At 38.6% G+C, this 24370-nt stretch overlaps 3 protein-coding genes across 5 annotated transcripts in view; 1 reads left to right on the top strand and 2 right to left on the bottom strand.

Annotated features, from left to right (window-relative positions):
• The window catches only part of atp2a2a (ATPase sarcoplasmic/endoplasmic reticulum Ca2+ transporting 2a), a 45818-nt gene extending 39563 nt beyond the window's left edge, over positions 1 to 6255 (top strand). Inside the window, exon 21 of the mRNA XM_062999105.1 lies at positions 5651 to 6255. Coding sequence (XP_062855175.1) covers positions 5651 to 5664 — 14 coding nt within the window. The 3' untranslated portion in view covers positions 5665 to 6255. The remainder of the gene's footprint in view (positions 1 to 5650) is intronic.
• Positions 6256 to 9172: 2917 nt separating this feature from the next.
• On the bottom strand, positions 9173 to 19401 carry anapc7 (anaphase promoting complex subunit 7). The gene is made up of 11 exons (XM_062999103.1): positions 19255 to 19401; positions 17594 to 17780; positions 16930 to 17049; positions 16712 to 16823; positions 15821 to 15974; positions 15465 to 15607; positions 15145 to 15262; positions 14712 to 14908; positions 14374 to 14598; positions 12439 to 12589; positions 9173 to 9877 (listed from the first exon to the last, which is right to left on the bottom strand). The coding sequence occupies exons 1-11, from the start codon at positions 19353 to 19355 to the stop codon at positions 9688 to 9690; spliced, it is 1698 nt and encodes a 565-aa protein (XP_062855173.1). The 5' UTR covers positions 19356 to 19401; the 3' UTR covers positions 9173 to 9687.
• A 3690-nt stretch (positions 19402 to 23091) lies between these two features.
• rapgef1a (Rap guanine nucleotide exchange factor (GEF) 1a) overlaps positions 23092 to 24370 on the bottom strand; it is a 45749-nt gene continuing 44470 nt past the window's right edge. For all 3 annotated transcript variants that reach the window (XM_062999100.1, XM_062999101.1, XM_062999102.1), the window contains one exon: positions 23092 to 24115. In XM_062999100.1, coding sequence (XP_062855170.1) covers positions 23965 to 24115 — 151 coding nt within the window. In that variant the 3' untranslated portion in view covers positions 23092 to 23964. The remainder of the gene's footprint in view (positions 24116 to 24370) is intronic.

Raw genomic sequence — 24370 nt, 5'->3', positions numbered from 1 at the left:
ACTAAGTTACGGTCACATTAGAGCAAGTTTTCTATTGTTTTTGCATTTTATTGTGGATGGAATGATATAAAAGTGACAGTAGAACCAAATCATTAAAAGCCTGGTCAAGACTAAACTGGACAAATTCTAACAATCTGGTTTTAAACAAAAGAGATCTAAAAATGACTGCCCGGGGGCATTTATGCATACAGGACCAGACTCTTATTCCTTTAAATGGCAGGAGCTCACTTACTCCAGAACAATTTAGCCTTAATCCTTACTGTACAGTTCTATCCATTTAATGTCTAACAACTAGCCAGGTTGTGTTTATAACCACATGGGTCTCTGTAACATCACTTTAAATGTGGTTTGCAGAAAACACTTTTTTTTTGGATGAAACACTTTCATTAATTTTAGATACTTTGGCCTTATAGCTTCAGTGTGAAACTAAAAAAAGCAAACAAATACATGTCCAAAATACAAACAATCAATTCCTTAAAGACAATTGGGTGGCTCAGTAGATCTCACCACTTTTAAGATCTGCGGTTTGAATCTCAGCAGTGCTGTTGGCTGTCCAGGCGTCTACACAGACATGATTGGCTGTGTCTAAAGTGGGGGTAGTCGAATCCCTGTGGATAAGGAACCTTGTCCAGGGTATTCCTGCCTTGTGCTTGGCTGCTGAAAATGAAATGAATATAATTATTTCTTAAAAATACACATATGTGTTTTGTTTACTACAGAGATGAACTCTAGTTGTATCTTGCTGCCAAGTTCTTTTGGAGGGTAAACCTTCACTTTTTTACATTTTGTTGTTTTATTACTTAATATAACCAGTGTGAGGTTGTGAGAATAGGTACAATGCTGTGGATTTAGATAAGCACTGTACTGTGGGCACGTGTGTTTATTTTGTATGCAAATGACAATACAGGCTAGTTTCTAAATGTATAAAATCAGCTGCTGTGTACATCTGTATATATCACGTGTAATTTAACACAAAGAACAATCTCTTTTATAATTAATTAACCATTGATAATGAATGCTGAGAGCTTGCATCACTTAAAATGTGTTCTAATAATTGTTCTTAGATTTTCTTCTGGTTGCTTGGTTACCCGAACATACCCTGCTACTTGTACACTTTGTCACCTACTTATTTTGCTAACCCTGTAAAGAATTGTTACATTCATTGCTAGAATTTGGTTTGATGTCTGATTCTCTAAACTTAAGAAATAAAGGACCACTGTAGTTCATCAGAGGACCCAGCTGTCTAAAGTGAGATGGTGTGAAACTATGCAGTGTGGTGGCCCTTCATATTTTGTAGTTTTAGATTTACATTCGACAGAATCATTCATGGATATTAAAATGTAGGACTGCTTGGTATTAATACAGAAATTTGGGATAACAATTAAACCAAATATTAATGAAGTGTTTTAATAAATATTTCATTATCTAAATGTAATTGATCTTAATGTCTTGCCATGAACAATTTCGAAATGCTTCAATGTATGGATGGAGGTTTTGCATTATACACTTCTAGGGATGTAGTTCATGAATATAAAAATAATCTTTTATCTGTTACATTTCTTGAAACTTTATCTAAGATGGTAAAAGGTTTGCTTTTCCTGACCAAGTTAATTATATTTTATAAATATAAAGTAATTTACTCACTGTAACCCACTCAAAAACAGTTGGGACAGAGGCATGTTTATCACTGTGTTGCGTCACTTCTCCTATTAATGACACTGTTTAATCACTTTGGAACTGAGAATTGTAATTTTTGCAGTTTGTCCAAGTGGAATTTTTGTCCATTCTTGTTTAATATGAGACTTTAGCCACATAAGGTCTAAAAATCAGACTCCGGCAAACCTAGTACATGCAGCCCTATTTTTTTTTTATCAACACTTGGTAAATCTAAGCCTATAAGCATCTATTGTGCTACAGGCTAATTAATAATAATAAAAAAACATTATAAAAGTGAAGTCGTGACTAGTTAAGAAAACTCTATTTGACATAGACAAAAGACGAACAAGACAAACCAAGAAATGCAAAGAACATGCTGCTGTTGATTAATAAAATCAACAGTAGTTGAATCTTTGATATGAAAATCTACTGTTAAAATTTTTTATAGTGTAGTGATTGATTAACTAATATTCACATATCCAGTTACTTACTTTCTGGTCACAATAAGTGAACAGATCCAGACAGTTATGTTGATATAACCACAATTCTTCCCCTTGACACAGTATCATCTCCAAAATGAAGTTACACAGAGCTTAATTCACCAATAGACTTTTCATAATTATCACACGATCACTATTATTTTATGCTCATCATTACTAAAGTTGGTCACAATAAATTATGTCCTACGTGTTCATTGCCCAGGCATAAATGTTCATCATCAGTAAATGATTACTGGCGGTTTAGATCTTTTTGCTGAAACTGTTTATATATGGCCACTTAAGTGCCCTTAGACTTCCATTTAAAGTTAGAAATATGTTTATTAGTTTTTTCTGTTGTTTTCCTAATATAGAAAAACTTGATTAAAATTAATGGTACAGTGGGGCCAAAAAGTATGTAGTCAGCCACTGATTGTGCAGGTTCTCCTACTTAGAAAGATGAGAGAGGTCTGTAATTTTCATCATAGGTACACTTCAACTATGAGAGACAAAATGAGAAAAAAAAATCCAGGAAATCACATTGTAGGATTTTTAAAGAATTTATTTGTAAATTATGGTGGAAAATAAGTATTTGGTCAATAACAAACAAGCAAGATTTCTGGCTCTCACAGACCTGTAACTTCTTCTTTAAGAAGCTCTTCTGTCCTCCACTCGTTACCTGTATTAATGGCACCTGTTTGACCTCGTTATCTGTATAAAAGACACCTGTCCACAGCCTCAAACAGTCAGACTCCAAACTCAACCATGGCCAAGACCAAAGAGCTGTCGAAGGACACCAGAAAGAAAATTGTAGACCTGCACCAGGCTGGGAAGAGTGAATCTACAATAGGCAAGCAGGTTGGTGTGAATAAATCAACTGTGGTAGCAATTGTAAGAAAATGGAAGACATACAAGACCATTGATAATCTCCCTCGATCTGGGGCCCCACGCAAGATCTCATCCCGTGGGGTCAAAATGATCATGAGAACGGTGAGCAAAAATCCCAGAACTACTCGGAGGGACCTGATGAATGACCTGCAGAGAGCTGGGACCAAAGTAACAAAGGCTACCATCAGTAACACAGTACGCTGAGAGGGACTCAAATCCTGCAGTGCCAGGCGTGTCCCCCTGCTTAAGCCAGTACATGTCCAGGCCCGTCTGAAGTTTGCCAGAGCGCATATGGATGATCCAGAAGAGGATTGGGAGAATATCATGTGGTCAGATGAAACCAAAATGGAACTTTTTGGTAAAAACTCAACTCGTCGTGTTTGGAGGAAGAAGAATGTTGAGTTACACCATATCTACTGTGAAGCATGGGGGTGGAAACATCATGCTTTGGGGCTGTTTTTCTACAAAGGGGACAGGACGACTGATCCGTGTTAAGGGAAGAATGAACGGGGCCATGTATCGTGAGATTTTAAGCCAAAACCTCCTTCCATCAGTGAGAGCATTGAAGATGGAACGTGACTGGGTCTTCCAGCATGACAATGATCCCAAACACACCGCTCGGGCAACGAAGGAGTGGCTCCGTAAAAAGCATTTCAAGGTCCTGGAGTGGCCTAGCCAGTCTCCAGACCTCAACCCCATAGAAAATTTGTGGAGGGAGTTGAAAGTCCGTGTTGCCCAGCGACAGCCCCAAAACATCACTGCTCTAGAGGAGATCTGCATGGAGGAATGGGCCAAAATACCAGCTACAGTGTGTGCAAACCTGGTGAAGACTTACAGGAAACATTTGACCTCTGTCATTGCCAACAAAGGTTATGTTACAAAGTATTGAGTTGAACTTTTGTTAGTGACCAAATACTTATTTTCCACCATAATTTACAAATAAATTCTTTAAAAATCCTACAATGTGATTTCCTGGATTTTTTTTCTCATTTTGTCTCTCATAGTTGAAGTGTACCTATGATGAAAATTACAGACCTCTCTCATCTTTCTAAGTAGGAGAACTTGCACAATCAGTGGCTGACTAAATACTTTTTGGCCCCACTGTAGCTACCATAAGCTAAAGATTCACTAAAATAGGCTAAAAATGAAGAGTATTTCTGCAAACAATCCCGTGGCCTTAATGGCACAATAACTGTCCACAGTGCAATTTTCTTAAAACTATTAATACAGTGCTGTGAAAAAGTCCCCCTTTTTTGCATGTCAGAACTTTTTTTTTAAGATGGCTCCGAAAAGCATTGGAGCAGTTCTGTTAAATACAGTACAGTAGATACAGTATATACACTGTATGTAAATAGATCATTCCTCAAACAACTTCAGACATGGTTACTTACTTCAGACAATGGTCATTACTACAACCCCTGACAAAACTTATGGAATCGTAACACCTGAAGGATGTTCATTCAGTATTTTACTTCATAACAAGTGAAGAAATTACAGATGACACAAAACTATTTTAGCTTCATATAACATACCTCAAAACATAAAACATTTTCTACAAAAATGGTTTACATGTATTAGATTTCTAGTAACACTAGGCTATGGGCAAGCCGTAGCCTAGTGGTTAAGGTACTGGACTAGTAACCAGAAGGTCGCTGGTTCAAGCCCCACCACTGCCAGGTTGCTGCTGTTGGGCCCTTGAGCAAGGCCCTCAACCCTCAGTTGTTCAGACTGTATACTGTAATGTAAGTCCTTTTGGATAAAGGCGTCTGCTAAATGCCGAAAATGTAAATGTAACCTGACCTTTATTAAAACAATCAAGGCCTGCAGTTTCCTAGATGTTTATCTGTGTTCTTTTGTGATTCCCTGAATGAGTTGCCAATGTGCTCTCAGTGGAATTTTGGTAGGCTGGCCACTTCCAGGATTCTTTCCTTTCACACAGTATCATCTGTAAAATGAAGTTGCACAGAGCTTAATTCACCAATAGGCTTTTCATAATTATCACACAATCACTATTATTTTGTGCTCATCATTACTAAAATTGGTCGCAATAAATTATGTCCTACCAGGATTTACTACTGTAATAAGTGTTTTTACTCCTTTTTTAAAATTGGTCTTTGAGTATTTTAGATTACTTAAACTATCTGAGGCTAATATTTAATCCTTTTTTCACCAGGCATATAGTGCTGCTCGGTGAGATCTTTTAGCTTATGACAGATTGCTGGAAAGGTTCTATTTAAGTAATGGCTACTAGTAGTCCGCCTGGCCATGTCTGGTCTAACAGCAGAATTATTCATTAAATACAAAAATAATATATCGCAGAACACCTTAAACTACATCACAGACTCCTAAAGGCCCCCAGACCCCACTTCTAAAACCCTACTTCTCAGAACTAGGGGCTTATGCTTTCCATACAGGGACTGTTGGTGTTCAAAAACTTTTTTTAGTCTAAAAATGACAGCTCTTTCATAATATTTTGTTTAAGCACAAAATACAGTTTTATGAAATTAAGAGTGACAAACATGCAAAAATACTTTTTCACAGCACTGTACATTTAAAGTAAATATTGCTTTTACTTTTGAAGGGATTGACCTTTCCTTAAATGTCTCCTCGTTTTCTCTTTCCTTCCTCAGGACGGGCTCTGTAAGCCTGCTCAGCTCTCGGTAATTCTTGCAGAAGCAGTGAAGGTCATTATGATGTGTGTTCTGAGCAGTACCACATCATTCATGACATGCATGTTACCTGTGCCAAGTGTTAAAAACAAAAGTTCCAGAATCAGTTTTAAAACGATTTTAAAAGACTTGTTTATCCCGAGTGAGTGGTACTGTCATTGTTAAAGAATAAATTGATTGTAACTGATTACATGTTAATGAACTGTTCATGGTGCATGCCCATGTTGCTAGTTACATAGTAAATTTGTTGCTAGTAAGTTATAAGGCTTTGCATAGCACAGCAACTTGATTAAATTATGTATTTACCAGCTGTTGGCATTAGTGACAGGCACCTGTTTTCTTTTTTCAGATGATTTTATTTGATGAGATGTGTAAAACAAATAACTGTATAAGATTTTCCTCAGTGAATGAGGAATGTTTAATAGCCCAGTGATGCTGGTCCAGATTTAAGGCAGTAGGGTTTCAGCATGGAGAGGGTGTAACAAATGGCCCGTCAATTTACAGACGAGACACTCAAGTCCTGTAATTATTACCTTGACTTGTCAATAAATTTGAAATGAAAAGTGTTGGTGTTCGTTTCTTTGTTATAGCGGGTGATTATTACAGCTAAATGTTGCACTACAAAGACGGTTTGGCCCTATTTACACTTCTATTTATTTCTTTTGCCTTGACTATTAGGACTGTATCCAGACTGAATTTATTTACCATAAATTGCAAGTGTTTGTTTGTTTATTAGGATTTTAACGTCATGTTTTACACACTTTGGTTACATTCATGACAGAAACAGTAGTTACTCATTACACAAGATTCATCAGTTCACAAGTTTATATCAAACACAATCATGGACAATTTAGTATCTCCAATTCACATCACTTGCACGTCTTTGGACTGTGGGAGGAAACCGGAGCTCCCGGAGAAAACCCATGCGGACACGGGGAGAACATGCAAACTCCACACAGAAAGGACCCGGAGCGCCCCACCTGGGGATCGAACACAGGACCTTCTTGCTGTGAGACGACAGTGCTACCCACTTAGCCACCGTGCCGCCCTAAATTGCAAGTGTGAATGTACCCAAAATTGATATATGGTACATTTTAAATCTGATTCAAGATAACCAATACTTCTTTCACTACTTGATACTGATATTTACATGTTGCTGGATTGCCCCTGTCTTTAGCTTATTATGCTTGACTATAAACTATATATTATGCAGTTTTTGAAAGTAATCTTTGGAGATTTTATAATCACTCTTAATGGACTGAGAAGCAGCTGAAAGTTCACAAAGCATTGTAGCTTGAGATGGATGGGTTACAACAGCAGATGTCCACACGGCAATTAAAATATCCTTTGTTTGGTTTTAGTAAAGACTATTAGGTACTGAAATACAAGACTATTCGGTCTTGACTAATCTTATAATCATTTTAATAAAGTTCATTCATGGAAACGAGTAAAAATGACAAAGATATACATTGACGCGTTGTAAGTAAACAAATAATGTGCTGATATGCCAATGCAGTAATTAAAAAGCCAACACTAACCATTGTGTATTACATGCACTACTCCTGTGTTCTGGATGCCAACAAAATTCCAATATAATGGATAAAACAATATTACAGTCAAACTCATTCAGCAGGATTTAAGTGTTTATATCGACCTCTACTGGCGCAAATTCGCACTCTATCCATGTGCAAGCATATAATTTAAAACCAACTCATCCTAAAGACTTAAATTGGTTAGTGTCCCATACAGATTAATCATTAATTAGGATTTTAAAGTCATTGGTTACATTCAGGACAGGACAGGTAGTTACAGGTTACACACGATTCATCAGTTCATGTTCAATGTCAAACACTGTCACAAGCAATTTTGTATCTCAAATTCACCTCACATTTATGTCTTTGGACTGTGTGGGAAACACAGACACGAAGAGAACATGCAAACATACAGAAAGGACCTGGACTGCTCCACCTGGGAATTAAACCCATGACCTTCTGGCTGTGAGGTGACAGTGCTATTACACCAAGCCACCATGCCACCCTCCCGTAAAGTTTAACATTGTAATTTAATGTTAACATACATATAGAAATATAAACAGCAATGCGAACTATTTATCTTCCACTTTGCACCACTTCGTGTTTATTTTATTAACCTATTTAATACAATTCATAATTTCACCCAACCCTACCAAACAGTAAGATATAGCACATTATTTAAAGCTGTGACTCTGATAGAGGCATATTTGGTTGCACTTCTGTGTTAGAATTGTTTAATGTTTTTATGGTCGACTACTCACAGTTGAAACTGGAAATATTTCTCTTAATTTAAAATAAAAAATATGCACTATTATTTAACCAACAGTCTCAGAACGTGTTGGAGCATCTTTTTGCCTTGATAACCCCTATTTAGCTATTTTGGTAAGTGCTGACAGGCTTCTCACACCTCTCTCGTGGAATCTTCATCCATTCTTTGTGTGCAAAAGCTTCCAGCCCATTGAGGTTTATGGCTTTAGTGCTGCAACTGCTTTCTTTAAATTCCACCAAATATTTTCTCTGGGATATTCCAGGACTGATTCCTTAACCAAGCTTTGGTTGACTTGGAAGAGTGCTTGGGATCATCACTGTCCTGCCGGAAAGTCTAGCTATCACCAAGGTTCAGTTTTACCACAGAAGGCATAAATTCCTCGTGAAAACGCCTTGGAATTTCTGTGAATCCATGATGCCAGTCACATGGTCAGAATGACCATTTCCTACAGCAGAAAAACATCCCCACATCACTGACCCACCTCCATGCAAGATCTCTTCTGGTCTGAGTCTTCTGGTCAGTCAAATTGCTGATCCTTACGGCCAAACAGTTTCAGTTTTGATTCGTTACTCCATACAGCTGTGTACAGGAACTCTGCAGGCCTATCCACATTCCTAGTTGGGCCTTCCTCTGTTTCTTGGTTAAAAGTGATGTGCGTTGTGAAGTCCTTGCCTGTTGGATGATCTTATGGTTGCCACTGACACATTTGTCCCAGCCTTCATCGTGTCATCCAGGGGTTTTTCTATATCGTCTTAAAAAGATAAAGCTTCTGGATGAAAGTGTGGGATTTTCCTCATGGTTAATGAATAGGCAGCCTATTCAGGGTGTAATACAGGCTTGCACCCCGTGTTTCCAGATGGCCTCAAACCCAAATCAAACCTAATCAGGACGAAAATGTCTCTGTGGCACAACTTGAAGTCAAACAAGACAACAGCTTGGAATTGTTACACGTCAACAACAGAAAAATATAATCATGTAAAATGTGTGAAGGAAGTTAGTAAAGAATCTCATGATTTATTTCTTAACATTGAAAAATAGTATTATTCACAGTTTACAATACCATACATTGTTATGAACACAAGATAAAATACACACCACCACAAAGAGCTCTAAAAAGCTAGCTACCATAGTTCACCTTGATTACTAGACCGGAAGTAAACACGCCCTCTCTGTATAATGAAGCTTTGATTTTCTTATAGTTAAAGGAAAAAAAAAACCCTAATAAGGATTCAGTTGCAGAAGGCTGTATGGGATTTTTTTGCAAGGCCAAGAAAGTAAAATGTAGAACAGACTCCGCTCAGGTTTATGACGTTAATTAGATTCTTGTTGGTGATGAACCTGGAAAAGTGACACACATTTGAAATACTAGTATCTGTTTCTGCAGTGCAGGGTTGGGTATGTTCAGTCACATGTCTGACCACATTCTACACATTTACAGTGGTTTCCAGCCAAAACAGTGCATTTTAGAACTCAGGCATGATTTTAGTCCTGCTTTAGACTTGTTTAAAGAAACGTGGGCGCTCATGCACCTCTGTCAGCCTGCAGGAGTTTTAAGGCAGTACGCCTTTCGAAAGGCAACACTTTACTCAAGAGTCATAACGATGACATGGGATCAGTCTGTGTCCTGTAAATTTTGCTATGTAATGATACAAACTGATCCCAGATCGACGCTGGCACTCTGAGGGACTGTCACATGGTCACTGCATGCCAAACCATTGCTCCTGATCTGCCCACTGTGCTGCCTCACTGTCACTGCCCTCGAGGTCCCCCTCCTCTCCACTGCCTTCCATATCATCACCATCAAGTTCCACCGTAGCATCTGTGGGACTCTCCTCCTTCTCCATTTTCTGCATACCCTCCAGAGACTTCTGATCATTCGGATCCAGGCTGAGAGATAATTGGTTGGAAAAGAAGAGACACACTGATTTGTTACCAAAGCTGATACTGAAATGAAATTGTGGATCAGTGACATTCATTCATTAATTATTTTACCAGTTTCTCCTCAATCACTGGGTGCATTTACATTTACAGCATTTAGCAGACACCTTCATCCAAAGTGACTTACATTACAATTACAGTATACAGTCTGAGCAATTGAGGGTTAAGGGCCTTGCTCAAGGGCCCAACAGCAGCCACCTGGCAGTGGTGGGGCTTGAACCAGCAACCTTCTGATTACCAATCCAGTACCTTAATCACTAGGCTACGACTTGCCCTAAAACTACTGTGATTTTTTACATTATCCAAAGCGATTTACAATTCTGACTGAATACAGTTTGAGCAATTGAGGGTTAAGCAGGGCTCTAGACTAACTTTTTGCACTGGTTGCACTGGTGCGCCTAACTTTTTTTCTTAGGTGCACCAGCACAAAAGTTAGGTGCACCCAAATTTTCGACCGCATCGCATTTAACACCTCAGTTTTACAGGTTCACTTTTTTTTTTTAATCGCTGTCCATAAAGGCAATGTTGACTTGTAAATGATTAACTAACAATCTGGTCAACATAAAGTTCTTTATTTGAAGCACAATTCTACAAGAAAGGTAACTTACTGAAAAAGTGTTGGTGCTTAAAGTGCTTCACTGAGCTGAAATTTAAACTCAAGATAAATGAAATAAAAAGAAAATCTAAATTAAAAGTGCAAGTGTTTTAAGGGCTTCAAACTGCACATCTTATTTAATGATAAGAATATTACATATGGTTAATGCAGTAACGAGACGCATATTATTGACATAGGCTACATGACATTATTACATTTTGAGTCAGTTTGCCGCTGATATTTTTAAAGTGCCTTAAAAAAGATGAACTGTGTGATATGAAATGGTAAAAGTGACCCGGACAGAACGAACAACGCTTAACGTGAAATATAAACAGCACACGTGAAGTAAATCCAGTTAAACACAGATACATGTGGAGCTGTTAGATTGGGTTTGATGGTTATTTCACACAGATGTTTGTTTGTATCATGGAACTTTAATGATGTTTTATCTCTCGAGTCGAGCGCTGAGCAAATCGGTTATTTACGTCGAGAGTCGCGGTGAAAGCGAAGCAAAACTCTTCTCACGTCAATGAACTAAAGAAAACAACAACTGAGACAAACACGTCACGTCTTCTAATCACCGATATTTGATTGATGTTTTTACATTAAAACCAACATCTGTAACAGCAGCACAGATGCTCACACACATTCTACACACTCCGCCATGATATTACTACTCTTAACTTTCGCTGTGTAATGCCCACCGTTGATGACGCTGGTCCCGCCCTTCACTATCTCTGATTGGTTTATAGATATATAGCTATGATTAGATATGGATCTAATGTGTGTCTGTTGTTGCACCGGAGACTTTGAGTCACAGAGACTTTTTTTTTGCCTCAAACGGCTGGTCGCACCGGTGCGACCTCAGATTGTTTTCAGTCGCACCATTGAGAAATTAGGTCGCATGCGCGACCAAATTGGTCGCACTCTAGAGCCCTGTTAAGGACCTTGCTCAGGGGGCCAACAGTGGCAACCTGGCAGTAGTGAGGCTTGAACCTGCAACCTTCTGATTACTAGTCCAGTACCTTAACTGCTGAGCTACCACTGGGTGCAATGCAGTGGAAATCTTTTCTTTTCACTTTTGCCAGTTAAATACAGATTAAATATAATTAATAAATCAAGGATTCTTCTTTTTACTGGATTTTACTGTTTTGAGAAAACAATTTGTTGCAAATGTTAATGTTGTTAAGCACAGGTAGATCTATTCCCTATGTTTCCTGTGCCAATGACAGCCAAATAACCTCACAGCTACTTGGAGAAATAAATGCCATTAGAAAATGTTTGGTAGTTAAAGAGACTGGCTATTACAACAGCACAAAAACTTGAAGTCATCCATGTGGTGGATTATGAGGTGTATTTAGAAATGCCAACTTTGGAACTGGTCCTAACAGTCCAATGGCTTTAAAAGAACTGAAAATCTATGGGTAGAGCTTAAGTATTTCGTGCATACTAGTAAAAAGTTCAAAAGGTTATAAAAGTTCATTAAATATAAAGTAACTGTGCCTTAAAATGTACAGAAAGGCATTTTTGTAATAGTTTGCAGCAATGGTTAAGTAACTTGACCTGAAGTGTTTAAAAGTTACATACAACTGCATAGGTACAAACCAATCTGCAAATTGATAAATACCAGCATGATATTCAAAACAGTACTTTTTTTCCTGGCGTGATGAGAGGATGTAAGTCGGTAACAAATCTGATTGGTATTTTTGTTCAGGACAAAAAAAAATGCACTTAGGCCTGTTTGTATAACTACTTTGTTTTTCAGGCATGTTGTTTGAATAATTACTGTTTTTCAGGCAAATTGAAAAACAAAGTAATTACCGCTTGTGAACGGTCCCGTTCTCTTAGTGTAAAGTTATGCCAGTAAAGGTAAACGGCGCAGGAGGGAATGGTTAGCAACATAAAGCATGGTTACCTGAGTGCTATGCTGTACTGGTCCATGGCTTCCTGATACTCATTAACAGCCACTAGAAAATCTCCCAGCATTCTGTGCAGCAAGCAGTCACTCTGATTAGTAAGTGTACTTCGCAGAAGTGCTATTCCCTCTTCATATTTCTGTTCTCTACCTATACAAGAAAGCACATGCATTTAGAATAAACAGAGAGGACCAGCTGTGTTCAAACAAGTCAAATTTTCGTCAAACACAATAAACACTGTAGTGAAGAAAAAGAAATTTAAAGGCAGTATCAGTGTTAATTGCAGAACATTTTTGTGGTTGAACACTGTGAAGTCCTTATAAATAACTGATGACAACCAAGAAATTCACTTTTAATAAAAGTGATAAAATAACTGACTTGCAAAGTCATCTGTCAATTTAAAAAACAATGGATAGCAAATGCAGGCTGACAGATGTCTCCTCCACAAAAAGCTTTACGCAATAACCAAAAATTAGAATACACTATTACCAGCTTTCATGGTTTCATTGTTGTTATTTAAATTAATACTGACAGTACTACCGTTACTATTATTAACACACTATACACCGACCAGGCATAACACTGACAGGTGAAGGGAATAACACTGATTATCTCTTCATCACGGCACCTGTTAGTAGGTGGGATATATTAGAAAGCAAGTGAACATTTTATCCTCAAAGTTGATATTAGAAGCAGGAAAAATGTGCAAGCGTAAGGATTTGAGCGAGTTTGACAAGGGCCAAATTGTGATGGCTAGACGACCGAGCCAGAGCATCTCCAAAACTGCAGTTCTTGTGAAGTGTTCCCGGTCTGCAGTGGTCAGTATCTATCAAAAGTGGTCCAAGGAAGGAACAGTGGTAAACCGGCGACAGAGTCATGGGCAGCCAAGGCTTATTGATGCACGTGGGGAGCGAAGGCTGGCCCGTGTGGTCCGATCCAACAGACGAGCTACTGTAGCTCAAATTGCTGAAGAAGTTAATGTTATGCTTAATGATATGCCTAATCGGTGCACATACTACACTATTTTATATTACTAGAATTAGCAGTATTTATAACATTAACAAAAAATCCTAATAAGAATCTTATAAACCAAGTAAATAAGACAGTTTGCCTCTAAATAGCTAATTGTATCATTCTTGTAGCATGCTAAGCGATAAAATTATGAGATTTAACCTCAATTTATCCCCTCCAATTTTATCAGGTCTATATAAAGGAAACATTTATTTTATTTTTATCAACTGCTTTATCCTGGTCAAGGTCATGGCAGGTCTGGTTTAACTAGGTGCTGTGGGCGCAAGGCAGGAACCCAAACACCTACGCATATAGGAAATGCAAAAGAACTGTCTGTGCTCTTGGTACTGCATTGATTGCTTTGATCTTGGTGCAAGGGAAATTTTGTTCAGCACTGACTCTTCAAGTCTGTATATGTCTCAAACATTAAGAAGAGACATTCATGCTAAAAACATTTAATGGTATTTTTTTACATTTACAGCATTTAGCAAATGCTTTTATCAACAGTAACTCACAATTGTGACTGAATACCATATAAGCAATTAAGGGTTAATGGTCTTGTTCAGGGGTCCAACAATGGCAACCTGGTAATGCTGGGATTAAACTGGCAAACTTCTGAACACTAGTCCAGTACCTTAACCACTGTGTTACCACTGTTCTTTTACCTATAAAGAGGGTTGGGCATGACTTTGGGAATAGGTAACAGTAATGACGGACTGTTTAGAACGGACTGTGCTATTCGTCTCAAGCTTTCATTAAACTAAATACTGCATGTGTTCTCTTGGGAAATCTAGTTTCTCTCAAAGTACAATTATATAAACTTCAAGCTAGTAACTAGCCTGTAGTAGTACTAATATTACTTGTTTTTCTGATAGAAATTCTGATAGAGCCATTTCTGGTGAGCCCTGATAAACATTACGTACTGAGCAGTTCTGCTTTCTTCACCACAGCTTTGATGTAGTCCGGCCGCTGGGCGAGAGCTTTATCCAGCAGGGTCTTGGCCTTCTCCTGCATCATAGGGTCCTCCAGACACACTGTGGCCAGGATGGTCAGAGTCTGGGCATTGGCACCAAGGGTCTTATAGATGTTATTGGCCATTCCCATCGCCTCACGGATGCCGTTGGATGCCAGGTAACAGTCGATTAGACCTTCAGAGAAGAGCATAGAGTTAGTGCAGAAGTTAATCTGGTAAAATTTAAGCCTGATAAAGTCTAAGTGAAAGCATCCTTCTACATTCAAGTAAGTTGCTGCAAACTCTAACCTTCGTAGCAGTCCAGGCGGCATGGTGCCAGTCTCATGGCCTCTCTGAAGTGGATGATGGCTTCTTGCACTCGACCCATGTTGCGCAGTGCAGCTCCCTTCAGAAGGAGTGCCTGTACACTATTGCTGTTCAGTTGGATGGCCTTGGCACCCAGGTAGAGTGCGCGAGAGTAGCGCTTACTGTAGAAACTGTGGCACCTGTGGGGGTAAAAAAGGAGAGACAAATAGATTAAAAGTGTTTCATAGCTTACTGACTGGGTATCTGTTAAAGATGAGGGCATCGTTTCATAACATACATTCTGATGATTCAGCTGTCCTAAAGATCTAAATTTGTTCTTACATATTCATACACTCTCTTAACTATAAGCTATCTTGAAAAAGGCTTTTCAACCAGTGGATGGGTGGGTGACAGGTGAGCTGTGGATCATACTCACCCAGATATTACCCAGGGTTCAGCATGCTGATCTGAGATGTTGAAGAGTCGACCCCCAAGAACTTCAACATCCTCTAAATGCCCCTCTCGAGCCATCAGGTAGCCATACACATCCATCCCTATGAACCAGCAGAGCATATATCAATCATCACAAATCTGTCTTTCCAAATGATGTAATCTCCGGGACTGGTCCCAGTGCATGTGTGTGTGTGTGTGTGTGTGTGGTGGGGGTTAGGTTTAGTTCAATGCATTTTACTGTATTTATTACATTAATCAAAACAATTGTCACCTCCACTAACAAATTTACAATAAACTGTGTACCTTTAATAAGATAGGGGTCAAGCATCTGTGCCTGCTCAAATTTCAGAATGGCATTCTTGGTGTCACCAGCTCTAAAGTAAACATCTGCCAGGCTCACCAGGAGATCCACATTATCTCGGAGTAGAGACTTTTTCTCCAGGGAACTGTAAGAGATGAGATGTTTTCCATAAGAAGCTGTTCAGCTACAACACTAACCTAACAAGATAAACAACTTCTCCTTTTAAATACCACATTAGATTAATAAAAAGATTACCAAGCGTCAAACAATACATGTCTACAAAACCCTGCATACACATAACAGTGAAGCATTTTGAAATAAACGGCACGTTAAAGGCTATATTATGTGCACTTCTCACCATATAGTATTGATGGCTCTGTGATTATCTCCACCGTGAATGAAAGCGTAGGCTTTGATCCAAACAGAGAGCCAGTCCAGATTGGGGATACTCTGAATCACGTCCATGGTCATGGAGGCCACTTCAACTCCCTTCACTGACAGAGAGAGCAGCCCTGCAAACAACACACAGTTTACCACCCTCAAACATTTAACACATACTGAATCCAAAACGCACTAATCATTTAAAGAGAAAAAAAAGTCATTTGAGCCCATTACTATTTTATTTATTAGGATTTTAACGTCATGCTCTTTAAAGTTTTTTTCGTGGTTACACGAGATTCATTGGTTCAAGTCTTTATTGTCAAACACAGTCATGGACAATTTTGTATCTCCAATTCACCTCACTTGCATGTCTTTGGATTGTGAAAGGAAACCGGAGCTCCCAGAGGAAACCCACGCAGACACAGGGAGAACATGCAAACTCCACACAGAAAGGACCTGGACTGGCCCTTTACTATTTTAAATCATTTTATTAAACTTGTCAAATCTGGGTAGATTTACCACTGCTTTTTGTTTTATTTATAATAGAAAAAAATCTCATTGTAGTTCAGTGGAGCCCTAAATATATGGAGTCCATAAATGTATGTGAGTGTATAATAGGGCTGCATTACTTTGATAATATGATTTATGAAATATTTTTATTATTTGTGCTGAGGTTTTTTTTTTTACACTACTAGTCACACACAGCACAACACACAGACATATCCTACTTTTATTTTTTACTTAAATAGGATGGGACATTTTCCCCTGTTTGGCAATAAAATCCTTGCCAATTTTCTTTATGTCAATCTTATCTCAATTAGTGATGATATTTTAACCAGTTTGGGGAAGATTAACATTGGTTACCCACCAATAATGGCATCAAGAGCAAGCGGGCACTGCCTCAGAACTTCTTTGTAGCTTGTGACAGCTGATCGCTCCTGACCAGCCTTTCTGTACAGATTTGCCAGCATCATGTTGATCTGTTAGGGTTAAAGTATTTATAGTTGTTAGATGTGAATTTCATCCTTAAACAACCCTTTAAGCCAGCAAATCAATTCATCACAATTAGAGAGAAGGAAAAAGCACCTTGGGAGTTCTCTGCCTTGAGGGAATTCCATCTAAAACTGAGATTGCATCTTTGTCCAGCTTTAGAATTGTGTAACACTCTGCAATCTTGTACTTTACCTCAATCTCTGAGGGCAAGTTCTACAAAACACACAAAAAGAAAAAAAATCTATTACATGTATCACAACCCTACTGCACATGTCATATTACAAACCCCACTTATAAACCGCATAACATGATGGACTGGGTTTTAAAATAAATGCAACATTTCCAATCCTTTCAGTACTCACTGGGTTACCCTGCTTCAAATTTGATTCTAAATTTCTTGCTAGTTATTCATCAGTATACTGTTATTTAGTATACCGTTATATAAGTGTTATTTTTACACTTGGTACCTGACTGGTGCATTGTAACAAAGCAGAAAAAAAGATCAATCCAAAAATGCAGACAATATACATACAGTCAGTTGTTAAAGACACACATGTAGGAGACACAGTTAAGAATTTAGACTTTCAGGAATTAGAGCTCTAATTATTAGAGCTTCTAAAAATTATTGAGCTGCGTGAATGAAATATCTAATTACAATACAAACAAAATGAGATGTGTGGCAGAACAGGGGAAGAAAACAAAGTGCCTAGCCAGTATCTGCTAAGACTAGTATTTAGTAGAGAAAGGGTCCATTTACCTGGGTTTGAACTGCAGATGTGCCTCCGGTACTAGATGGACGCACTTTGGAGGTTTTGCTGAGCACCTTCTTTTGCTGAAGGGCCATGTTGTACTTGCAGGCTGCATTTCTGTACTCTTTGTCATGAAAAATGGCATCTGCATGGTACACTAGCAGCTGGTACTTCTGAGCTGGAGAAAAGAGTTCCCTGTAAAAGAGTATTACATGTTACCCACTAAAAGCTAGGGCTGGGTGTTACAATAACTATTCCAAGAACATCAGTTAAAAGGTCTAACCAGTCGAAAATAATGTCAGTTTTAAATCAATGGTCCTGCTAAAAAGGAACATTAATCAGAAACAAATCAGGGCTTAAAATTAGGGCTTTGTGCAGGCTTTGATATTACTGACATTGCTTTGTGGACAGGGGTATTCATGCTGGAAAAGGAAAGGATCTTCTCTAAACTGTGTCCATAAAACATATAAAAGCATTTAAATCATTTTACATTTTTACTCTTTTATCAACGGTTATCAATAAACTACAAACACCTAAACTTGCCATACCATTTTTACTCACTGAGCATTCTATTATGCCAACAACACTGCTGCACCTGCTACACTTATACCTGAGAATGCTCCACCATCCAAACATTATCTGGTCAGGAGGGGTTCATTTTGATTGATAAATGGGGTATGTGGGTGCCAAAATACACAAAACAACAGATGGACATTTTATCAGTGGACACTTTTCGATCACTTTTTGACTTACTTTTGTAATAATGTCCTCCAGCATTAACATGGAGATGTTAAAACATACCAACAACACTGCTGCACCTAACGAACTCTGTGCGGTGCTGAGAATAGTCCACGAGCCAAATATTATCTGGTCAGTGGGTGTCCCTTTTGATTGATAAACAATGGAGTGGGTGACAAAATGTACAGAGCAAAAGATGAGCAATCGGTACAGTCAGTATTTGTATACCCACAAAGTTTATCTGTATGGTAGGTGTTTATAAAATTATAATGAATGTACATACTTGATAGGTGTACCTAATGCTCAGTGAGGGTATGTGAAATAAAAAAGTGATATGATCCTTGTCCCCTCTCACCAGATGTGTACAGCTGCAGTATTTAAAACAATTACTGTCAACGAAGGCTTTAAACCCTTTTAAAAGCCTGTTAGTGATCCTGAATGTATACCAGCCAGCTAGGGCATTAGGTCAAACTTTCAAGTTCTGTAAAACAGCACCATTGTTTCTGTTTGGCAATTTGTTACCGATAAGACATATCGTGTCTATATCACGGTGTATTACAGGCAGATTGCCTAGCCCTAGTGTAACTGAACCTTCTCATATTTGTTTAGGTTTGTCGGAAATTATTATGTAACACTGACTTTAAATACCAGCGTAAATATTAATTTTACACGGTTACAATGAGAGAAAAAAAGAACCTAATTTGACTTAAACAACCGGGTACTTTGTGAATTAATGAAAATTAACTGTTGTAAGCTTGCAACTTCAGCTAATATGAGTTAACACGCAGATAGCAACCTGTGCTAACAAAACACTTCTCAGTAGTAAATGTAAGTTTTAACAGCTGTATAAAACAGTAAAGCTGTTATATTAGAGCTGGTACACTACTGTAATTATTACTGTTTACAGGTTATTAACACTACTAACACTTACGGGTTGTTGGTGCTCATGGTGAGTAACAAGCTGCTCAGTAAGCGAACATTAGAGTGCAGTCCCGCCGACGCCATCTCCCTCACATGATCTATAACATTCATCTTTAATGAATCACTGTAATAACACTGAAACAACAAATCGTTCTAACAGAACAGATAAACAACAGATGATGCTGCAATGTACGAAACGCGAAATTTTCAAAATGGTAGGAAAACCACTTTCTTGTCAAAATAAAAGTCAGTCCGTTTAAAAAAGGGAGAGGCCAAACGCTCTTTAAAATTCAATTCAACGTAGTGAACCGATTCTTTCAAACCGAACGCGACGGATTCAACGATTCCCTGAGTTAATTAACTCACGCCACATCCTCTATTTTCTTATATGATTTTACATTTCCAGACAGCACTCCCTACATAATGCACTAGATTGTATATTAGAAAGGAATCTGTGTTCCTTACTTAGTGCACTAGATAGTGTACTAGATAATAGACTTATGTTTCTTACATAATGGTTTAGGTAGCGTATTAGTTAACGGATTTAGGTTCCCTACACAGTGCACTAGATTGTATATCAGATCACGGATTTATGCATACGTGTCAAGTCTCCCGTTTTGGCCGGGAAACTACCGTATTTTACCCCTCTTTCCCGCCGTCCTCCCGTATTAGTATTTTCCCGTAAATTTCCCGTATTATATTATAATTTTAAAAAACATTCCTGTGCCTCTCCAAACTGAAATGTCACTAACCTCGCGAGAACTGCCACCCAGGCTGCTGCAAGTGGCAGTTCTCGCGAGGTTAGTGCGGACAGCGGGAACAAACCTGGAACAGGGAGAGATGGATGGATGCAAGGAGAGAGAGGGCATTCCTGCCAAAAAAGTGTTAAAGGATGCAAAGTCTGCAACAACTCTGTATAATAAGTCAGTGAATGCCAGAGAACCACATGAGTGAACATGAGATACTAAAAATGTGTAATGAAAATAAAATGTTTCATATGTGTATATATGCTGAAAATATGTAAAATAAATAAATATGCTTCAATTCCCTTTTGTGTTTTCATTTAGGCTGTATTATAAGAATTACATATGTAGGAATGTCCACAGCATTTCAGTGTCAACAAAGGTAGGCCTATCAGATTCTGATCATCTAATTGTAGTTTGTAAGTGGTTCACAGGTGGTTATTTTAGATTTCTTGTAAACCTGTCTTAAAATGTAAGGGATACTGAACCTCGGTTGGGCTGGTGAGACGGCTCGAAGCGCGCGGCGGAAAGTTTCCCTTATTTTTAAATCCAAAACTTGACAGGTATGGATTTATGTTCCCTACATAGTGCACTAGATAGTGTATTAGATAACGCATTCATGTTCACTACATAGTGCACTAAAAAGTATAACTAGAGGATGATTTGTGTTCCTTACATAGTGCACTAGCTAGTGTATTACATAATTAATTATGTTCCCTACATAGTGCACTAAATTGTATACCAGATAACGGATTTATGTTCCCTACATAGTGCACTAGACATTATTTTAGACAATTGATTTATGTTTCCTACACAGTGCGCTAGATTGTATATCAGATAACGGATTTAATACGCGATCGGGGAAAAAAGTCTGTGTCGCCTGCGTGCGCGTGTGTGCGCTTTTGGCCGCTCGTTCTAGATTCTAGAGGTTCTAGACACTTGGGATGTCTGCATTTCAATCAACCGCTTTATCATCGTCAGGGTCACAGTGAGTCCATGCCCACCAGGACAGGAGTATCCTGGACAGGCAACCAATCCATCACAGGGCATCCCCCTGAGACATAACCAATTTATGTCTGTGTAGGTGCTCAGTCTGCAATAGCACAGCTGAGATTTGACGTCTAGACATCTTTTCCCAGGAACTCAGTGGTCCGGACCCCCACAGGACCACCACAGAGCAGGTATTATTTAGGTGGTGGATGATTCTCAGCACTGCAGTGACAATGACATGGTGCTGGTATGAGTGGATCAGACACAGCAGTGCTGATGGAGTTTTTAAATACTGTGTCCACTTACTGTCCACTCTATTAGACACTCCTACCTAGTTGGTCCACCTTGTAGATGTAAAGTCAGAGACAATCGCTCATCTATTGCTGCTGCTTGAGTTGGTCATCTTCTAGACCTTCATCAGTGGTCACAGGGCGCTGCCCACGGGACGCTGTTGGCTGGATATTTTTGGTTGGTGGACTATTCTCAGTCCAGCAGTGAGTGATGTTTAAAAACTCTGGCATTGCTGTGTCTGATCCACTCATACCAGCACAACACACACTAACGCACCACCACCATGTCAGTGTCACTGCAGTAATGAGAATGATCCACCACCCAAATAATACCTACTCTGTGGTGGTCCTGGGAGAGTCCTGACCATTGAAGAATGGTAAAAGTAGGCTAAAAAGTATGTAGAGAAACAGATGGACTACAGTCAGTAATTGTAGAACTACAAAGTGCTTCTACATGGTAAGTGGAGCTGATAAAATGGACAGTGAGTGTAGAACAAGGAGGTGGTCTTAATGTTATGCCTGATCGGTTTATACTAGTGCTGTAACTCCATTGTCAGTTAAAGTGATGTAAAGCACGGGAGTGCTTATATGGCAACCTAAATTAAAAATGCCAGTTAAAGTGATGTGTCCCAAACTGCACACTGAAAATAGAAGAACTGTAAGAAATTCCCAGCTTATTAAGTGCGTGTGGCTAAAGAGAGGGGAGTCATGTTCATAGCAAACTTCCAAAGACTTTTCTCAGACATCTGTTAGGGGACATCTGCTAGAGATTCCATCCAGCCATGCGACTCTTGCAAATGCTAGTGATTCAAATCTCGTACTTCCAGTAAGAAAAATTTCAATATAGTGGTGCACAATGACATATTGTAGAATTACATGCTTCCATTGTTCTGATTACATGCATGTCCCCACTAGTACTCTTGTGGCAAAAAAAAGTGAATCCCTGCAGTCATATTCCAAAATCTACTACAACCCCTTCCTAGAAGAGTAAAGGCTGTTAGAGCAGCAAAGAGTGAGAAAAATGCATGATAATGCCCACGGTTTTAGTCATTGAAGTAATGTTTGAGATCACAATAAAGAACTGAATTTTAAAAATTAATCAGTCAGCTCTATTAAAATAAGAATCTTTACCCATATTAAAATACCAAAGAATATAAACATTTATGAATATGCAAAGTAATTATACCCCATGTCCATCCCAAACCACTACCAACTGTAAGAATGGTACATGTGGAAAAAATAAACATATTTAAGTTTGTTTATTAGTTCTTTCTGGCGTTTCTGGAAAAACTGCTTGGTTACAAATATACATACAACTTTAATCATTTGGGGTTGTAAAAAAGTTCTGTAATGTATTTGAACTTTGTGGCATGGGCTTTGACTTCTCTGCGACCATATAAATGACGTTCAGTTAGAAGTTTTACAGTAAAGAAGTCTGGAGAGATCTGTACAAATCTTAGAACAAGATCACTCTTCGCTAACAACCGCCTGTTAAACACATGGGATCAGTGGTGTGTGTGTTAATATCAGGACAAAAACCCAAATTGTCAACTTAGGCTGACAGATCATTTGTCAGGATGGTCACAAACCCCCACTCCTCTCAGTCAAGCAAGCTTTATAACACCATGGGCTTAGCAAAAATATGTTTCAAAAGAGCTAGGGCATTTAAAACCAACAATAACATCATTGCAACGGCAAGACTGTTATGGCAAGTGTATGTAAATATCTGACTTGGTGGGCCAATTGAATGGGCCTTAAATGCCTCCCTGGCCCTATAGTGCACAAAACTATACATTTCAGAACAAAGACACAAAAAGCTGTACATTTCTTTGAAAAGTAAACACATTTTTAATAAATATAACTGGAAGACTTGGCATGAAGTGCACCTCTCATTTTACAATATGATGGGTAGCATACACAATGAACCGTTATTCAGAATAACACAACTAGAGAACGTCACAGCACAACAAACTGGAACAATGACAATGAACCAGTTTGTCCTTAGTGGGAACACGAGGATGGAGCGAGGTGTCCAAGCTCCTGCCACATATTGTCAATGGAGCAAAAACAGCAAACATCTGTAACCCAGTAAAGTGCTTGGCTTGTTTTAATTCCCAAAAGCATTTGGATAATGTCATTAAGTGTTGATACAGAGTTCCAGTCCTGAATGCTGTTAAAACAGGGGCTGCAAATCGGTACAACAATCTTTCTAATGTTCTTAGTAAACAGTTGTCTATGTGCATTTTGATCCTCCAAAAAAGCAGTTTGTCCGTTCCGAAATTATGGCACTGTGTTACAGGCTGGAGGCGCTACAGAGGCTAAGAGTGTGCTGACAATTCCCACAGCTCTGGCACACCGCTAGCAAAAAGGCTTATGTTCAAATGTTGATCACTAATCAATTAACTGATTAGCTAAAGTCCCATCAATACCATGTCTGACATAAACTGTTCCAACGTTCACCCTGGACGAGTTTCCCTTTCTGCTATGTTGTCTGTGTGCTGCACTTTTCTTCACGTATATTTATAGACCAAGATTCAGTGCTACCCCAAGACTTAAAAAGAGGTCCTGTAAACTTATGCAAACGAATTACAGTTCCCGACCAGTCTCATAGCTGCCGTCACAGTCGCTTCCCAATTGCTGCTTCTTGTCCACAAGTCCACAATGCTTTGCTGTGCATAGAGTCTATACGTCCAAGTCCTACGTTTTCTCCTCCCGCTCTGTTTTGCGTCGTGTGATGTTTCGTGGTTTGATCTTTAGAGAGAGTTCCCATAATGCCTCCTCAGCAAGATGGTCACTGAAGTCATTGAAGAAGGATACAATTTCATCATTGTGTTTCAGGTCGTAATGCCTACAAGAGAAAAGCACTGAGAGTTATTATGGTTCAGTTCAAACCTGATTTTAGTTTTAGTTGTTTACACAATGGTTACATTCATGGCAGGAAAGGGTAGGTAATTTTTATATCAGTCTATAGCCCTTGTCAAGTGTTGTTTTAATATGTCGTTTTATATGCGTTCTTTTAGAACATTTTTTCAAGAATTTAAAGATTGTTTCTACTTAGTCTTGGTTAAAAAATTTTCCATAGTTTTTGGTATTGCTTTATATT

The sequence above is a fragment of the Trichomycterus rosablanca genome, chromosome 7 (genome assembly GCF_030014385.1).
Source record: "Trichomycterus rosablanca isolate fTriRos1 chromosome 7, fTriRos1.hap1, whole genome shotgun sequence".
NCBI classification, from domain to species: domain Eukaryota; kingdom Metazoa; phylum Chordata; class Actinopteri; order Siluriformes; family Trichomycteridae; genus Trichomycterus; species Trichomycterus rosablanca.
The sequence above is the reverse complement of the archived record's forward strand: the minus strand, read 5'-3'. Positions and strand labels throughout refer to the sequence as shown.